This window comes from Peromyscus californicus, unplaced genomic scaffold, assembly GCF_007827085.1.
Source record: "Peromyscus californicus insignis strain IS unplaced genomic scaffold, ASM782708v3 Scaffold_4__1_contigs__length_199733344, whole genome shotgun sequence".
Classification (NCBI taxonomy): domain Eukaryota; kingdom Metazoa; phylum Chordata; class Mammalia; order Rodentia; family Cricetidae; genus Peromyscus; species Peromyscus californicus.
The window spans coordinates 167154027-167174143 of record NW_026294562.1 but is presented as its reverse complement, the minus strand read 5'-3'; the positions used below and the strand labels follow the sequence as shown (position 1 = coordinate 167174143).

The 20117-nt window shown below is 46.3% G+C and overlaps 1 protein-coding gene across 1 annotated transcript; it reads right to left on the bottom strand.

Moving 5' to 3' along the window:
- Positions 1–12539: 12539 nt before the first annotated feature.
- Positions 12540–20117, bottom strand: LOC128094901 (pregnancy-specific glycoprotein 22-like). The gene is made up of 5 exons (XM_052713500.1): positions 20036–20117; positions 18392–18751; positions 15463–15822; positions 13859–14218; positions 12540–12820 (listed from the first exon to the last, which is right to left on the bottom strand). The coding sequence occupies exons 1-5, from the start codon at positions 20115–20117 to the stop codon at positions 12540–12542; spliced, it is 1443 nt and encodes a 480-aa protein (XP_052569460.1).

Below are 20117 nucleotides of genomic sequence, written 5' to 3'. Positions count from 1 at the left end.
TTCACAGAATCCAATGGGCTGTCAATTGTTGGGTCTGTGTCCAAGACACTGCTCTGTCCCTTCCACTCTCAGGGCTGTCCCACATTCCTCTCAACTTTTCTCTCTTTATGTTTCACCTCCAAGCAGCACATTGAGCAACAAGGTTGATAAGCATCTCCATGCCCTCAGAGAACAATCACTCATCTCAGGTCTGACATCTGCTCTGTCCTTGCCTTGGGTCTGTCAGCACGCAAGAAGGAGCCTCCACCCTGCCTATGTGTCCTTGTAACACAGAGACCCAGCTGAGCATCTGGTCTACCCTGTGTCCTCAGTGCTCTGAGAAGGTGAGATTTACTCCCTGAAGGAAGGGAACATTCTCTGAGGGCTGCAAAGGGACTAGCTGAGTGATGACTAGGGATGAAGATCAATCCTGTATCACTAATGCCACCAGTCAATTTCCTGACCCAGAAGAGTGGCCCAAGAGCCATTGTGTGAGGAGTTTTATGTCCTTAGTGTTGAGGTGGAGGTGTACTGTGTGTTCTTGAAAAGACTGTGGGCTCACTCTTATTATGGACGGCTTCAATGTAACCTTTAGCATTATGTGTTGGATGAGCCCTGTGTTAGGTAAGCCCATGTCCTACCTGATCTTCCTGGGTCACCTTAGATCTCACCTTAGCTGAATCCCTAGTGGAGATCCAGTTTTCTCCTATGAGACATGACATGAGGGAGGGGACTTTCAAGTTCACCATGCATAAAGATGTTCTCAGACACATGTAGCAGCCAGTAGGTCAGAGCAAGATCTAGAAACAGGCATGAGAATGACTTTTCTAGGCAAGGTCATGGCTCAGGGAAACAATTTTGGTTTTTGAATGTGAATCCTGATATTGCCTCCTGGCAATCACTGGGAGAACTGCAATCTCACGTCTAGGTCTACAATAGGCAGGGTCAACAAGTCAACTGTGAACTGCCCTGCTACCCTGGGCACAGGTGGGATGTGGGGCCTGTCATCCTGTTCACTGTGCTCTCCAGAACTCCTTATCCCATCCAGTGAAGGGTGGGTCTAAGCAAGGTTTCAGGTTTTTCCTGGGACATCCATGACAAAAGCCGAAATAGTGTGCATCCAGAGGTTAGGCATCCTTATCAGAAAATTTCAGAGGAAAGTCCCTGGAAATGTCTCTCAAAGGACAGGACACCAATGTATGGCACATGCACTTTCTGGCCCATCACTGGTGTCTAAATCCTTCCTTCTCTTTGCCCACAAGGTGCTGAGGGGTCTGCTCTTTAGTACAAAGAACATCGGTTCACATGGATGTGTCTTCTGCTCTTGAATATACCCTGTTCTATTTCTTACTCTTGTTGGAATAAAGCAACCACAGTTTAAGAGAGAGTAAACAGTCCATTTTCTTTGTGGTTTGGGACAGAGTGTAGCACTGAAGGAAGTCAAGCCAGAGAACATGCTGCTTGATGCTCACTCTCTGCTTCATACTTAATTAGCTTTCTTATAAAACTAAAAGACCATATTCCTAGGGATGAGGCTGCCCACAGTGGCATGGGAACTCCTGAATCAATTAGGACAATCCCTCACAGATGTGTCCACAGCCCAACCTGATAAAGATAGTTACTCTGTTGCATCTTTTTCCCCCAAGTTACTTTGGCCTGTGTCAAGGTGACAGTTAATGCTGACTAGGAAAATGGGTTTTTTGTTGTTTTTTTGTTTTTTTGTTTGGTTGTTTGTTTTATAAATTTTTTTATTTTTATTTTGCAATACAATTCAGTTTTACATGTCAGCCACAGATTCCCTTGTTCTCCCCCCTCCGGCCCCCCTCAACTTCCCCCCAGCCCTTCCCCCATTCCCACCTCCTCCAGGGCAAAGCCTCCCCCGCGGACTGAGATCAACCTGGTAGACTCAGTCCAGGTAGGTCCAGTCCCCTCCTCCCAGGCCAAGCCAAGCGATCCTGCATAGGCCCCAGGTTTCAAACAGCCAACTCATGCAATGAGCACAGGACCCGGTCCCACTGCCTGAATGCCTCCCAAACAGATCAAGCCAATCAACTGTCTCACCCATTCAGAGGGACTGATCCAGTTGGTGACCCCTCAGTCATTGGTTCATAGTTCATGTGTTTTCATTCATTTGGCTATTTGTCCCTGTGCTTTATCCAACCTTGGTCTCAACAATTCTCGCTTGTTCAGCTATGTTCATATCAGCATTGTTTGTAATAGCCAGAACATGGAAACAGCCTAGATGCCCTTCAACTGAAGAATGGATAAACAAAATGTGGTACATATACACAATGGAATACTACTCAGCAGAGAAAAACAATGACATCATGAGGTTTGCAGACAAATGGATGGATCTAGAAAAAATTATCCTGAGTGAGGTAACCCAGACTCAGAAAGACAAACATGGTATGTACTCACTCATAGCAGGATACTAGATGTGGAACAAGGATGGCTGGACTGCTACTCACATCACCAGGGAGACTACCTGGAAAACAGGACCCCAAGAAAGACATGGGGATCGCCCAATGACAGAGAAATGGAAGAGATCTACATGAACAGCCTGTATGTGAGTGGGGGTAATGAAGGGCGAGGGTCGAGGGAAAGAGAGCTTGGGGGAGCGGGAGATCCCAGCTGGATCAACAACAGAGAGGGAGAACAAGGAATAGGAGACCATGGTAAATAAAGACCACATGAGAATAGGAAGAAGCAAGGTGCTAGAGAGGACCACAGAAATCCACAAAGATACCCACACAACAGACTGCTGGCAATGGTCGAGATACAGCTCGAACTGACCTACTCTGGTGATGGGATGGCCAAACACCCTAATTGTCATGCTAGAAACCCCGTCCAACTACTGAGGGATCTGGATGCAGAGATCCATGGCTAGGCCCCGGGTGGATCTCTGGGAGTCCAATTAGCGAGAATGAGGAGGGTTTATATGAGGAGAATTGTTGAGACCAAAGTAGGAAAATGTTTTAAACTTCCAAGTCTTCCTCTTCCACATGGATATTCCACAGGAAGTTTTCCTTTCGCCAAGGGAGTGTCTCTCTTTGTTTGCTGTGCCCATCACATGTGCTGGTGTTAACTGTCCTTCATATTTGGACCCACAGAGCCAGGACACAGCTCAAGAACATTCGAACTGAATTTCACTTTTGCCACTTCTCAGATCCTGAGCCCGGGGATGCTATTATGTCCACCACAGTCATTGTGAAGAGTTAATGAATCAGCATTATCAAAACATAAGTTTCACCCTGACTTAGGACAGGCCTCCCAGGCACATTCATCACCTGCTTCTTCTGGATCCATTAGAATCAGAGTAGAAGCCACTCACCAGCTAAGAACAGACAAGATCTAGGAGCATATAACATAAAGAAACATGAGCATGGTTCAAAGCTCTGGGTGTTCCTTCTGGGCCATGGAGATCATGAAAACAAATGGTGTGGACGGGAAGGCATGAATTAGTGATCTAAATATACTTGACCTAAAGTACAGTCCCTCTCCATAGGATAAAGCCCCCCTCAAATTCCTGACCAATCCCTGGGAAAAATCAGAGATGTAAGGAGAGGAGGAAGAGATGGAGCTGGAATATCATGAGAGAATTGTGATTGGTTTGTACTTGTAGATACAGTCTTGGAATTGAGCTCTGTATCTAGCCATTAAATTAAGACTTCACCCAACAGCTCCGTGATGACATTTCAGGGATCCATTGACCAAGACCAATACTTTTCTTCACTGTGGCCCTATCAAGGCCAATGGCAGAGATCTGGACATGAAAGATATAGAATACATTAGTATTAGTAGTGATGTTGGAGATAAAAAGCTCTAGAGATGATGACTATGGCTTCCCAATGATGGGCCAACAGTACTGCTCAGGTGGGTGAGAGAATGCATGGCAGGAGACACTGAGGTTTGGCCCTGGATGGAAATTAATACCTGAGAGGAATGTGATTGGAACACCACAAGTGTTCAGCAGGAGCAAGTATTATAAAACCATAGGTGATATCAGGAAAAAGGAGGGCAATCCTGATCCGTAGAAAGCCATAGTATCTCTTGGAGCTGTGATATAACCATAGTTGTGGAGGTCCCACCCAGACCTGGGGTGCAGATTAGTAGAAGAGCACTCGTGTAGAATGTGCAAGCCCTGATCCATCTCTAGCACAACACAGAAACAACCCCACTGTACACTCATGTGCACTGAGTCTGAGTCTGACATGTCCCCTGTCTCCATCACCTTGAGCCTCTCTAGGAAGGAGAAGTCCCTCCAGACCATTCTAGCTCAATGCTGGGTCTGGCTTCATGTGCTTGGACTTGGCCAGGATTCCCTGACCAGCCTAGATATCTGTGTGGTGGATCTGTGTCACTAACTCAAGAGGGACCAAGTATCCTGGTTCTGTAGTTAGTAATAGTCATGATGAAACAGAAATTGCTCATAGGTACTTTTCAGAGTGAATTGGTCACTTCAGATGATACTCAGTGGTTCCCAAGTTTCACACTCAGTGGTTCCTGTGTTAATTGTAACATTGAGTGAGAATCCTTTTGCCCCTTTAGAGATTCAGCCTGTCACCTTCTGAGAGGCTTTGATCATTTGTGCTCCACAGGTAGGTTGTATTCTGACTCTCAGGTTCATGCTTTAAGGCCACCATCCTCACCCTCCAAGGGGTTAAAATTGTTAATTGTGGTGTTAGCCTTGGGTAGCAGTGCTGTACAGACAACAGGCCAGACGAAGACCTCTGATCCTTGCAAAGAAGGCCCCTTCAAACTGTTGGTCTCTCTAAACCCCACCCCAAATCCATTCCCATCCAGATGATGACTCCCAGGCAGAAGCAGGAGGACCTAAGTGCTCAGAGATGGTGGACCTCCTGTGCTTGGGGGGAAAAACAGTCTGCCATGTGTGAGCTGAGCTGCAGAGCTTGATGGTACAAACCTAGGACCTGGAATCAAACACCCAATTTCTCTCCTGGTCTTCACTGACCCATGGCCTTCAGGAACCACGGAGTGCTTTGTCCTTCCCTTACACTGACCTCTGCTGCTCAGCCTGGGCCAGTGCCCTCCACGGCTTTGCTGTTCAAGGCTGTCCTAAAGACGGGACAGAGTAACATTTCCCAATGAGCTTCCCTGAGAAGCGCCCACAGCCTGTCCGTCCTAGGGACTAGACGTGTGTACAGAAACCTCACACATGAGAACAGGAGCAAGCCTGATATTCAGCTAACTACATATCCTGGACCATAACATGTTTGATAGTTACTGACATGAGGTAGGTACAGGGCCCCCAAAGGCAAAGGATGAGTCTCAGAATGATCTAGAAGTGTGATGAGTATGGAGTCAGGGGAGTTTCAAACAAAACTATTTGTCTTGGCCTATAATGCCCTGTCTCCCACAGGAGAGTACCATGCAGATATATTTCCTTATACAAAAGTGGCTGTTTTCTTTCTTTAAATTTTTTATGTGTATGTTATTTTGGTTTTGTGTATAGCTGTGCACCATGAGTATGCCTGGGGCCCACAAAAGCAAGAACAGGGCATTGGATCCCCATGGAATTGGAATTATAGACGGTTATGAATTACTGTATGTGTGTTGGGAACTAAACTTGGGTCCTCTACAAGAGCATCCAATGCTTTAAACCACTGAGCCATCTCAGGTGGATGTTTTTAGAGGCATATCTGACTGATAGAAGGTAGAGAGCAAGAACTTGCTGGAACCCTGGCTGGAGGGGACAAGCGTGTTTGGCAGATCTGGGTTTGGGATTGGGATGATATCTGTCTCCATATGAGACAATTGTTACCAATACCCAGGATGCTAGAGTTGTTTGAGTTCAGTGACTCCCTGAGCAGAGAGAGAGCCCTGAGTTAGACGCAGGATCTTTTGCAAGGTACAAAGCAAAGCCCTATCCTTTTGCCTTTCTGGAGTAGTGACAGCAGCATGACATAAAACATGATTTCCTGTCCAAGACGTGGGCTGTGGAGTCCTGGAATTCTACAGAAATTCTACAGATGCAGGTGGCTAGTTCTAGACTGTCCATTGGTTTTCACATCCTGGACAAGATGTTCCCTCGAGCTGCTGATGACCAAGATGAACATCTCTGAAAAACAGCTCCTCCCCAATCCACAGATACCTGAGAAAGGCTCCAAGGTGGAGACACTGGACACCTGGCTGCAGGCAGACAGCTTGTACTTCATGTCTGACAAACATGGATACTGTAAGCCTCACATTGCCACTGGGTTCCCTGTGCCTCATTTTCCCGGTGATACCACACATCAAAAATGAATGTTGCTCTATCTATAATGTAGCCTTCAATATGAACAAGGCCCTGACACTGGGACAGGACAGTTGTCCAGATCAGCAGCTTCTGTTACTATTGCCTGCAGGAGAGAACCCACTACCGCCACAGTCCATGGCATAATACAGCAGAGGGCAACTGAAAATTCGGATGTCAACCCACCAGATGAGTAATTATCTGATGGAGGACACACATGCAGATAAAACACCCTTAAGAAAATAAATCTCTAAACATTCTTTTGAAAAATTAATTAAAATAAGGCTGGAAGGGAAGAAAGGGGAATCTTGGGCCGTTTTCATATGGTGGAAACTTGGACCCTGTGTCCTAAGCAGTTATGTTCATTCTCTATTCTCCATATGTATTTGACTAGGTTCCAGTCCACCCCAGACTTCACGTTCTAGATGCTGGTCTGCCTTCCAGTAACTAGAAGGTAACTAGAGCTTTGAAGGGACAGAAGTTAGCTTCTTTTGTGGGAAAGTCAAGTTACTAGAAAGCCTCAGACACCTGTGGATGAACAATAAATTAATGCATGAATGAATGAATGAATGAATGAATGAATGAATGAATGAATGAATGAATGAGTATACCAGGGCATGGCCTTTTGAGGGAGTCTCATGTTGGTAGATAACAAAATGGGCTAATACCACAGACTTTTTAGGTATGTGAGGGAGAGAGCAAACATCTGTGTGGGCTTACACATGCATTCAGCAGCAGCTGGGAAGATGATACTGCACATATATGGAGGTCAAGGGAGACGAGGGAGTTGGCTCTGTCCCTTCACCATGAGGGACCTAGGGATGACTCAGCAGCACTACCTTGGTGCAAGTACCTTTATTCCCTGAGCCATCCAGCTCCCCACCATGGTCTGATTTTCAATTGGACAGTCACCCTGTCACAGTTGGGAACATCAGTGTTCAGGATATAATGGCCAATGGTGATAACTCAGGGTAGGCTTCTCCACTCCTCTTCCTCTGTCCTGTTCACTGAGAACTTTGTGCTGGTGAGCCTCTGTCCCCATCTGCCCCACACAAGCACCAATACAAGCACAAACCCTGAGTCCTCTCTCCAGCTCTTACCTTAGCAGATTCCAGCCATTCTCTGAGTTCTCCTCCACTGTCAAGTCATGGCCATGCACCTTTGTTGGGACACAGATCTGAACCTTTAGGGCAGATTCCCACAGCCTTAGTCAGACCACATCTCCTGCAGCTCATTCTAGGACAGAGAGTATAGGAACTGTCTGTGCTGTGGCTCAAGTGTTCTCAGTTTACAGCACCTGGCTCCTCCATGTTCCTTGTAACTTCCACTACAATGAACTTCACACATGGTGTGAAACTTCCCTGTGCCCCTATAAGGTTAGAGAAGACCAGACCACTCCTTTGTGCCAGGAATCTGGAGAAGACTGCTCAATGATGTTGTCCAGAACTGGAGACTGTTCTCAGAAGAGGCTTCCTGGCCTCCGTTCATGATCACTCTCACGGCAGCCATTTTTCATTATCTCACTCTTCCTAGCTCAGTCTCATTTCCACTCTTTTTCAAACGCTTTTAAAAAAGGTTTTTTTTCATTTTATTTATTCTTTGTTCTATGTGTCTTTCACATAAGGCATCTTGATCTCAGTCACCTCCCTGTACCTTCTAATCTGTCCTCTACCCTTGCAACCTCCCTCCTAATAATAAATAAAATAAAAACTTAAGAGAAAATAAAAAAGAGATAAAACAAAAAGAAAAGAAATAAATTTTCATCATGGAAGCTGTAGTATAACAGTGAGTCACACAGTATATCCTTTGGTTTATATATATCTTTACTTGCAAGTGTTCCTTGTAAAGACTCATTGGTCTAGTTCAAGGCCTCTGGTTTCTGCTATGAAGTACCACTGATACTCATTGGAGTTCCTCTTGGTTATCTGGTTGTTGACCTGTGTCAAGGAGATCCTGCAGCTTTGGATCTGCATGATGGACCCTTCACATGCTCCAGCAGATTGCAGATGGTGTGAATGTTGGCGTGGGCCAACTCATAAGCCTGGTTCTGGGCCTGGGTAGTTGTAGGGTTGGTCAGCCAACCAGCTCACCCCTGTCCTCACCACCAGGGTGAGCTCTCTGCCATTGCCCTGTCTAGTTGACCCTATCCGGCAATGAGCATGGGGCAGGGCCAGTTCTCCTGCTTTCATGCCTTCAGGGTGGGCTCACCCGTACCTATACCATGAGGGCCAGCTCTACGGTATTGCCCTGGGGACGTGCAGGTGCCATTCTCCCAGGTGCTGCAACTGCTGAGGTGCTAGACAGCTCTGCTGCTCTTATGACCTCGGGCCCAGCTCTTTCAGCCACCACAGACACCAAGGTGGTGCAACTCTCCCTAGAACTTGCCAGCATGGCAGAGGAAGGGAGGGACAAAATCTCCCAATCTCATGTCCTCAGGGTCAGCTCACCCACACTCCCATCAACAAGGTCAGCTCTACTGTGATTCCCAGATGAGGTGCAGGGCCCAGTTTCCCAAGTGCTGCAGCTGATAAAGGGGATATTCAGTTCTCTAACCCACCCCAGGTGGCAGGGTTGAAGAGGAAGGCCTCTTTCCCTTACCATAACCACCACACTACAGACTAGGGGTGCAGAACCAGCTACCCTACTCTCATGCCCTAAAGGTCAGCTCTCCTGCAACCCTGTCTACAGGGTCAACTCTATTGAAAGAATTTTTTTAAGAATTTTCTACATGCTTATTTTCTTTATGTCATTCCCCCCCCCATCTCCTCCCATGCCTTCTATTCCCTCTCAGCTTCATAACTTCTTTAGTTATTACTATTACATATATGTTTATACATAAGTTAATAAACATGTAAATACCATCTGCTGAGCCCATTTAGTGTAGCTCATCTGTGTATCTGTTTATGTCTGACCACTTGGGATTAGATAACCTACTGGGTGCTCATCCCTAGAGAATAGTGATTCTTTCTCTCTCTCGGCACTCATGAATTGCCTGTAGTTCTTCATTTGTGGTTGGAGCCCCATGAGACTTCCCCATCCATGCTGCCATGTCAATTTCAGTTCTGTTTAGGCGGCCATATGGTTGACATTTCTTGAATGCAACTTCCCAGTCATATTTAGTAGACACGCTCTCACATGAGATGTCATGGTTCTTTGGCTCTTACAGTCTTTCTACCTCCTCTTCTGAGATATGCCCTGCACCTCAAACAAAGGGATTGTGTTATACATAAAACAGTTCAGGCTGGGCACCCTGTTGTGTTTCATTGTTCGCTGCATGTGGACAAGTTTTGAGTTTCAGTGGCGGGCTCCATCAGTGCAAAAAGAAGCTTCTTGGAGAATGCTAAAAGAAACACTTGTCTGTGGGTTTATCCACCACAGGATGGGTTATATCCTGAGTCTTGGGTCCAGATGTTAATGCTACCATGTTCTAACCCTCCACTGGGCTGGAGTTGATGCTTGTGGTTCTATGCATCAGTACTGTGCAGACAACAGAGAGGAAATTGCCCTGTGTGGGACCTCTGACCCTTGCCTGTTTCCATGAGTGTTTGTCACTAACCTCCCTGGTAACCAGAATCAGAAGAAAATAAATGAGAAAATGAATCATAGTCAGATGCAATATCTGAGGGCTCAGAGATAGTGGGGCCTCCTGTGCATTGTGGAATAAACATAGAATTTTTCATGTGTGAGCTGAGCTACAGAGCTTGATGATAGACAGATGGAAGACTGCCTAGTAAGATGAAGTTCTGTGTTCCTCCAGATGCACTGAACTCTTCTGCTCAACATGGGCTAAAGCCCTCTAAGGCTTTGCTGTCTAAGCAATACTACTAAAAGTTAATGATGAGAGTTCCATTGCGCTTCCTCAGAACATGTCCTAAGGACTTGACATGTTCCGAAACTTCACCCAGGAAACTAGAAGCAAGCCTGGCTTTCAGATCAGTGGTCCAGCTGGAACACAACCTTACCCATGCTGCACAGATGTTTCATGATAACTGACATGAGCCATTGGCTTATAAGGATGAAGCATAAATCTAGGAATGATTTAGGAACGTGAATGGGCAGGGCAGGCTTTGCAACAGAGCCACCTTTGACCTTGGGTGTTAACATCCCTATGCTCACACACATGGACCATGTAGACAGCTGTCTTAAGGTTTAGGTGAATACTAATTATCTGACCTTTAGAAACCAGAAGCAAGAACTTGCTGAAAAATGACCTGATGGTCCACAATGTGCAAGAGGTGTGCTGGTTAGTTTGTGTTACCTGACACAAACTAGAGACACCTGGGGAACCTCAAGGAATTTCCTACATTAGCTTCCTTTGTAGGTACATCTATACAGCATTAACTTAGTTATTTATTGATTGGTGAGGGCACAGCCCACTGAGGGTGGTGCCATTCCTAGGCAGGTCATCCTGGACTTTACAAGAAAAAGGTAACTGAGCAAATGATGGAGAGCAAGCAAGGAAGCACTGTTCCTCCATTGTCTCTGCCTCTGTCCCCATGAATTAGAATACTGATACAAATAAATAATAAGAGTAGAGAAAATCAATGAATCAAAATATTATTATTCAAAGTTATTAATGGTATTGATGAACTTTAATTTATTAATTTTGTTTTTTAAAGTTTAACACTATTGGCTGTGTGGTGGTCACATATGTTGTTATTCCCTGTCCTTGGGAGGCAGAGAGAGGTGGATCTCTGAGTTCCAGGTCAGTCCATCTACAGAGCTCGTTGAAGGATAGCCAGAGCTACAAAGAAAAACCTGGTTTCAAAAAAAAATAAAACAAACAAACAAAAAAGATTAATGTTACTACTACTAGAAGTAAAATATGAGGCCTTACTATCCATTCTTAGAACACTAAGAATTCCACGAGTACTCTATAGTTGTGTGCTAACCATTGGGTGAGCTAGATGAAGCAGACAGATTCCTAGAAGCCCAGAACCTACTGAGATAAAAGCCTGAAGAGACACAAAATTGACTTCATGAGTAACACATATCTAAATCAATAAAGACATTTGACAAAAGTGAACAGTTTTAATGATGAAAACAGACAAACTAGGTAGAGGATAGGCCAGTGCAACAGGGGCACACATGAAAAATCACATCCACCTCAGCATTCAGTGGGGACACTGACAGGATCCTCTAAGACCAGGATCAACACCAGGACGCTGCTGTGGCCAATTCTGTTGAGTATTCCCTTAGGAGTCCTAGACAGAACACTTAGGCAACACAAAGAAATGAAAAGTAGCCAGTCACTCAGCTGTAAAATATGTCTGAAGATGACATGAACTTATCTGTAGAAAATCCTAAAACTTCTACAGAAATTTCTGAAGTTGGTGAGCAAACACACCCACCTGAACTGTACTTTGGTAAATTAATATTGACCACAAAAATTTAATGTCCTGTTTTGTCACATACACAGAGATAGCAGTAGATGGAGTTACACAGGGCTGGAGGTAGCATGATGAGTTTTGGAAACGAACAATGGTGATGATCACATGACAATATGAATGTGCTTCATGCCACTATGCTGTATGCTTCAGAATTGCTAAAGGAAGAAATTACACACACACACACACACACACACACACACACACACACACACACATATATATATATATATATACTATGTATATTCAATATATTATATCTTCTATATATTATGTATAATATATATGTATATATATCCAGGAAAAAGAACCATGTACAAGGTCATCACATTGTTAATGCCACTCTCAGGATGAAACAGTACAGTGTGACCTTAAGTGAAGGATTTTCCACCTGTACATCAAACTGTAGATCAACACTATTCTGGAACCAGTTATGTCCACAGTGAAACATGGACAGTACCTTTTCCTGTCACTCTTCCTCACTACACATGGATGACTGTTGTCTAGAGAGCACTGATGTTAAGTAAAACTATTGAAACATATGAGAAGATGGTAATCTCCGTGCAAACACTACACCATTTAACAGGGGACTCAGAGAATATGAAATTTTGAGGGGTTCCTGAAGTTAATTCCCATTGATTCTGAGTGTTGGCTACGGATTTGATCTGCAACCTAAGTCTTAACCCCTTTGCGGTATTGATTACCATGTTGATGTCTTCATTTTCTTTTGAAGATCAAGTCTCCCTTTGAATCCTGGCCTTTCCTTGTACACACATTTATCCCGGGATTACAGGCATGAGTCACCATGCTGGCTGTACCTGAGTGGTAACTGATAATTTTTACCATTTGACTTTACTCCATTTTGTACCTCATTGATAAAGAAATGCCCTCACCTTGCTATAAGATGAGAAGACAGGTCACTAATTCACCACAGCCAGCCTGACTGGGAGACTGGTCTTTGAACTGACTCTGTTGGAGACCTCACACTTATAGTCTCCAGCATCCTCCCTCCTGACAGGATCTATGCTGAGTCCGCACTTCGTCGGGGACAGGGTCATCCTCTCTGTGAGCTGCAGACTCTGGTTATTGAAGATCCAGTGGATGGAGATTCCAGTGTCGGCTGAGAGGCAAGTGAAGAGCACAGAGCTCTGGACTGGGACTGTGGTGTCAGTGACTCGCAGGAAGGGCTCTGACACAGGCTCTGCAAAGAAACAGAGGAGTGGACACAATGACATTAGTCCTTCAGAGAGCTCAACCAGCCCCCCTACAGATCACACTTAATCAAGCCTCCATGGTAGATAAGTTAGAACTGTGACTATAACCATATCTTGTACTTTGGATCTGCCACCCATGGCCTATGTGATCCTGATCCAGGCACTGTTACCTGTGCCTCAGTTTCCCTATAATAGGACACACAGTGCATGATCATTGCCATGTCTATGAGTTAAGGTTAGGTGTGAGCAATGGCCTGACCTTGGGATCTGGGTGAGCTGCTCATCTCAGCAGCATCTGTTACTCTTTGCCTGCAGAAAAGAATTCCTTTGACTGGACTCTTGAAGACAGGGAGCTGCCTGGAGAACTGTCTCCTCTGTCACTCCCTTCAGGGATCCTGACCTTCCTGTGAAGTCTCCTAAGCCCATCGGAAGAGTTGGCTTACATCCTGGCACCTGTCCACTGAGCCTCAGGAGAAGGAGATGCCCGGGTGACCTATGAACTGCAGCTGTCACGGCAGTGCACAGCTGGTTCCACACTCTATGGGTCTTCGACAGTCAGTAAAGCCTTGGTCCCTGTCAGCTCTAATAGGAAGTCAAAACCAAACAGTGACACAAAGCTCCCTAGTGTCATCTGGAGTCTAGTCAGGAACAGAGATCTGGAGCCAGGGTTTCCTGGTGTTCTCTGTGAGGGCCCCATGGCTTCATCAGCCAGGACCTGCCTGACTCCCACAGAGTCTTTCTGTGATCATGTGCATGGAGAGAGCCCCAAGTGTCTGGGATGAAGCTGACATCCTGGGGTTTAGTTTACCCGGCACAGGTCCGCCTCTCTGCAGGTGACGACAGCTGAGTGGTTCTGACCTATTGCAGTTTGTCTACCCTGTGTGAATCCTGCAGTAAGAGTCCAAACCCCAGTGTGGGGACACAATGAGTGGGGGAGAGAGAAGGCACAGCCCAGTCCTGACAGTTCAGTGTCTGAAGCAGGAGAAGCCACAGTCATCAGCCTGAGGCCATAGAGAGTCACTTACTCTTCACATGGAGTTGCACATATGCTTTTTCAATTATGAAATCTCTGTTTGAAGTTTGTAGTGTGTAGAACCCTGCATCTTTCTCAGTGATGCCCTGGAGCAGCAGAGAACCATTGGTGTACACCATCTCTCTTCCTCTGTAGGCAGGTCCCCTGGTGATGTAATTTATGGCTCTGCTATAGTCTGCAATTTTAAGGTTCTGGATGCTATGCACCCCTTTGTACCAGGAAAAGGTTCGCAGATCTTCTGGCAGATTATGAACAAGGAGAAGAATGCTCTCTCCTTCGGCAGCAATCCGTGGCACTGGTTCTATGGTGAGTGGGGCAGAAGTGAGAGGGTTGCAGCAAGCAGAAAGGGAGCCTGGAAATAAGAAGAGAACGAGTCATTTCATGGGATCATTGTGCTTGGGGGATAGATGATAATCTCTGTCCTGAGCAGATGGATTCACGGTTGAACCTAGAGATGTAGGTGTGGGTATGCATATCCCACCTGGGGAGAGATCAGCAACGTAATGTCCTCCATTCCCTTAGTCCACCGAATGTGTCATTTCTCTCCATGGAACTCTCTCCCAGGGTGTCTACATAGCTGACCCTCACTGCCCACAGTCAGACACTGCTCACACTCATGCACACTGAGGTTTGAGATGATGTCTCCCCTGACCTTTTCCTCTATATACCCTGGATCTTCACTTTCTAACTTTTTCTCAGTTTTTCCTTTGTGGCTTCAGTCAACCTCTAACTTCACCTTCTAGATGTCCTTGATGCTCTGCACTGTAGCCCCTGGGGCTAGTACTGGATGAAGGCAGGAGCACTATGGTCTTCTCGGCAGACTTAGGTATCAGAAAAAGCTCGGTAACTAGGCAGGATAACTTTTGTCAACTTGACATAAGCTAGAATCAGTTTGACAGAGGAAGCATCAAATGAAAATGCCATTAACAGAGTGGAGTGTTGGAAACCTGTAGGACATTTTTTTAAATTGGTGATTGATATGGAAAGGTGAAACCCAATGAGAACACATCATCCAGGCCTGGGCTAGTGGTCCTATCTGCTATAAGAAGCAGGCTGAGCAAGCCATGAGGGGCAAGCCAGTAAGCATCACTCCTCCATTCTCTCTGCATCAATCCTGGGCTTATATTTATGAAACTCTCATGTTTAGAGCTACTAAATGCCACAGTTTGACATGGATGGCCAAAACACTTTTTCCCTGTCAGCTCTGAGAGGAAGTAAGATACCAGACTGGGCAAAATACTCCCCAGGGTCATGTGTAGTCGAGTAGCAAATGACTAGGACCAGGGCTTCCTGGTGTTCACCTGTCTATGAGGTTGTCATGGGTTCCTCAGAAGCATGGCTAGAGCCTCCGGAGACTGGGTCAACTCAGACATCTTAAACTGAGTTACTTTCCATCAAGTTCTTCCTTGATACAGGGGGAATCGTGAGATGGGGTCTGATCTACGGCCATTTTTCTCCACCATGTGTGTCCTGTACTAAATGCTCAAACTCCAACATGGGGATGAAGTGGAGAGGGGAGGTAGGCACCGACTAGGCATGACAGTCCTGTGTGTCTTAATCCCACCCAGCACAGAGTGATCACAGAGAATCACTTACTGTCCACCTGGAGTTGCACATGTGTTAATTCCATTTTCAGGTCTCTACTCAGAGTTCGTAGGGTGTAGAATCCAATATCATTCAGGGTGACGTTGTGGAGCAGTAGGGATCCATTGCTGTACATGGTCTCTCTGCCACTGTGTGCAGGGCCCAGCACACTTGAATTCTTGCCTACTATGTGTCGGGCAACTTCATGGTTCTTGAACACAATCACACCTTTGTACCAGAAAAGGCCTAGAAGATTCTCTGGGAGATTGTGAACAAGTAGAAGAACACTTGCTCCTTCCGCAACTCTGGGTGGCACTGATTCAATAGTGGGCTGGGCAGAGGTGGGAGGGTGTGCACAGGTTAAAATGGAGGCTAGAAGGGAAGAGAGAGATAGCCATCAATTTGGGGACCTGTGTATTTGGCTAAAATGGGGTCGTGTCCTACGTAGATGTGTCCATTGCTCAGCTTAGGTGTATGGGTGTCTCCCTGTCCTACTTGGTGGACAGGGAGACACTCACCACGTGACCTCTGTTCACTCTGAGTCCCTGTGTATGTCATTTCCTCTGTATGGGGCTCCCTCCTCAATTGTCGACATGGCCCCATCTCACTACCCTCAGACCCCTGCTCACATCCGGTGTAGATATTGAGGAAATGCCTCTCTGACCTCTTCCTCTACACATCTTGTCTTCACTCTGACTCTTTTTGTTGTTGTCCTGCACCTCTTGTGGTTCCAATCAACACCTGACTTCACCTTCTAGCTTTTGTTTCTGCTCTGTCTTCCAGTCAAGTAGGACTGAGGAATGTGAGAAACAGGATTGGTCTTCCCTTTTTTAAAGTCTGCCTAGAAAAAAACTACTTACCTGTGGAGAATGAAAGAATGGATGATGTCCCAGGACCCTGTATGCCATGGATTTATTTCAGAAATTCATAGGTTTGGGAATACAGTGATGAATGCCTCCATTTGTTTTGATTTTTTACACTTCTACTTATTATGTCTGTGTGTGAGTTTGTGTGCAGGGCCAGCATGTCTCAGGGTGTAGGGGTGGGTACAGGACACACTACCTAGGTGGAGGTCAGGTTACAACTTGTGATCCTCGGTTCTCAGGTAGTCAGACAATGAGACAAATGCTTATATCCCCTGAGCCATGTCATTGAGCAACACTAGCTTGTTTTTCTATTTATGAAGTCATAGCTTCCAACACCAGTCTTCAGATGGTTGTGGCCACGGTGATTAAGTTTGGGTAAAAACAGTCTCACCTTCCCCTCCCCTTACTTTTTCTTATTAGCCAAACATTTCCTGTTGCTTCCCTTTGTCTTCTCCCTACAAACCCCAAGACTCCTCTCAGGTCCTTGTCCCCCTTAGGACATATTAGACAGTAGATCAGTCCTGTGCTCTCACATGCTGTCCAAGTGTGGTCTCCTCACCTGTGAGCAGGAGCCCCGGACGGGTAATACATCTTTTACATAGGGGAAAAAGAGTATCTCCCTGGGCTCTGTGGCTTGATCTGTCCTTCCCCTGTGGCACATCTGCTCCCAACCTCTACTCTCATTCCCCCATCTGAGCTGAGCCTCCTCCTAGGCAGGAGCATCTCCCAGACTTCCACGGGCAGGGGATGGTTCTGTCTTCCAAACCCTGCTCTGGCCCCTCCCTCTCAGTGCTTTCCCATCTCCCTCTCCCCTTCTCTCTTTATGTCTTAGTCCTCCAGACCACACAGTGAGCAACAAACTGAGCATCCCTGTGCCCTGAGAGAACAGCAGCTCACCCTTGGGCTGCCCTCTACTGTGTCCTGGCCTTGGTCTGTGAGCACCAAAGAGGGAGCCTCTGCACCTTCTTGAGACACAGAAACCCAGCTGGGTGCCGAGACTGTTCTGTGTTCTCAATACTCTAGAAACATGGAATTTGCTCTCAGAGAAGTGTCAAAAAGATCTGCGGGGACTCCAAAAGCACCAGCTGAGTGATGTGCAGGCAGGGGACATCTATTCTCACTGCAGTCACCAGTGAGGGATCTGACCCTGGACAAAGGGCCAGAAACAGTTTGTCAGGAGTTTCCCATTCTGAGTGTGTGGGAGGAGGTGACCTAAGTCCTATAAAGAGGACTCTGGGCTCCACCGCCTCATGCATGATTTTAAGACAATGCTCACACTTCCTGTTTGCTGAACTGTGTTAATGGGTCTACCTTGGGCCTCTGTGTAACTAATTCCCCTGGCTACTATATCTTTCCCAAAGGAAATACATAAAGAAGGGAAATGAGCATGAACCCCTGCCAGTGTATCAGATTCAGGAAGCAGCCAGTAGTTTAGAGAAGGCTATGTCAGTGACCTCCAGGTCTGTAGGGACAAGAGTGGGATCCAGGATACAAGGTTAAGTTCCTGGCTCAGGCAAATAGTCTTGAGTGTTGACTATGTCTGATACTCCCCCTGGTGATCACTGGAGGAACTGCAGTTCACTTCTGGGAGCTATCCAGATTAGTAGAGCCTGCAGCCATTCCCCTGAAGGGAAGAATTCCATGACACAGGGGACAAGAAGCTGTCAGGAGGACCTGTGCCCTCAGTTCCTCTTTTCAGAGACCCTGGCCTTCCTGTGAAGTCTCATAAGCCCATCAGGACAGTTAGTTAATGGCCTGGACACCTGCCTAGCTGTGTTCTCCGTGTTCCCGACTATAGGGAAGTCAAAATCCAACCTTTGCAAATGCTACTCAGGACCATCAAAAGTTGAGTCTGGGACAGAGGTCTGGATCCAGGGCTCCAGATGTCCCTCACTTCCCTTTGTGAAATGAAGGATTCTGATCTACTGCAGTTATTCTCTACCATGTGTGTCCCGCACTAAATGCTCAAACCCCAACATGGGGACACATGTAGGCACAGGCTGGATTTGGCATTTCTGTGTGTGTCCAGTGGAAAGAACCCCACCCAGCACCAGCGTTCAAGAAGAATCACTTACTGTGCACGTGGAGGTACATGGATGTCACTGATACAATTTCTGCTTGTCTACTTATGGTTCGTAGGGTGTAGAATCCTGTGTCCTTGTGGGTGACACGCTGGAGCAGCAGGGATCCATTGCTGTACACTGTCTCTCTTCCACTGTGTACAGGCCCCGTGACACTTAAATTGTATTTCAGTGAATAGATGGTGATTCCACGTTTCATATTTGTCAGCCCTTTGAACCAAGCAAAGGCTAGAAGATTCTCTGGCAGATTGTGGACATGTAGAAGGACATTGTCTCCTTCGAACACGTTGGGTGGCAGGAGTTCAATGGTGATTTGGGCAGTGGTGGGTGGATACCAGCAGCTTAAAAGGGAGGCTACAAGGAGAAAGGGGAAAAGCATCAATATTGAGCAGATGTGATCATGACTCAGCTTAGGTGTTTGACTAGCAGTGTGCTAACCGTGCCTGATGGAAGGGAACAACATGACCTCCATTTCCTCAGAGCCTCTGACTGTGTCTTTTCCTCTAGATGGAATAACCTTCTCACTTGTCTGCCTGGCTCTCCCCCTCAGTGTCCCCATACCCTCCTCACATAAAGAGTATTTCTTGTGAGGAAGCCACTCTGACCTCCTCCTCTAGGGGGTCCTCGTGTTCTGACTTTTTTCCTCTGTTCTCTTTGTGTTATCAGTCAACTCCTGGTATCCACCTCTGGATACGCTGACTTCGAGTCTGATAGATCCAGGGCTGTGTAAGGACAGGGAATGGTGTGACCTTTTAGGAAGATTCAGTTCCTAAAAAAGTCTCAAACATCAATGAAGAAAGAAAAAATGAAAGAAGCTGGGAGGTGGCGATGCACATCCTGAATCACAGCAATCCAGAGGCCAAGGCAGGCAGTTCTCTGAGTATGAGGCCAGCCTGGTCTACACAGTGAGTTCTAGGACAGTCCGGAATATACAGAGAAACCCTGTGTTGAGGTGGGTGAGAAAAGAAAAAAAGGAAGGAAGGAAAAGTAGAAGGAGGGAAGAAGGAAGGAGTGAAGAGAAGGAAAGAGGGAGGGAGGGAGGAAGGAAGGAAGGAAGTTAGGAAAGGTGTGTCCATGGATTTATCTACATAATTCCCATTTGTAGCTAAGGACAATAATTATACTCAAGAGTGATTTAAACTTTTTTACATTGACTTATATACTCTAAGTATATATTTCTAAAGACACATGTCTCAGTGTACATATGAGCAGGTCCGTGCCACAGCAGCTGTGTGGAGGGCAGAGAAGAGCCTGCAGGAGTCTGCTCTCTCCGTCTACCCTGTGAGAGCTGAGGACTGAATGCAGGTCATGTCTCCACACACTGAGCCATCCCCCTGTCCCACCCCTGTTTCATTTCCATTGAGAGTCACACTGTCATTGCTGCCATCAGACTTCAGAACATTTGAGCCAATGTAATTGACTGTGAATAGGAAGTGTTTGAGGCTTTTCACTTCCCCTCATCACCTCCTGTCCACTGAGAGCTTCAGGATGCTGAGCCTCTGTCCCTCGCTCTACCTTCTGCTCTGTGACTACAAACAAAATCCCCAAGTCTTCTCTCAAGATCCTGTTCTCTTTAGGAAAATCCAGCCTGCTTCTGAGTTCCCCTCCCCCACGGGGTTAGAGAGTGGGTACACTTACCTGTGAGCAAGAGCCCCTGCCAGGGGGTGCACCCCTTGCAAGGAATCATAGAGGACACCTCCATCTCTCTTCTCACTGTCAT

What these genes read in the sequence shown, in the direction of transcription:
- LOC128094901 (XM_052713500.1), bottom strand. Translation starts at nt 20,117, where the DNA reads ATGACAGTGAGAAGAGAGATGGAGGTGTCCTCTATGATTCCTTGCAAG. An exon ending in CATGTACCTCCACGTGCACA is followed by an intron (nt 15,823 to 18,391) that starts GTAAGTGATTCT and finishes CTTCCCTTCTAG; the next exon opens with CCTCCATTTTAACCTGTGCA. An exon ending in TGTGCAACTCCAGGTGGACA is followed by an intron (nt 14,219 to 15,462) that starts GTAAGTGATTCT and finishes TCTTATTTCCAG; the next exon opens with GCTCCCTTTCTGCTTGCTGC.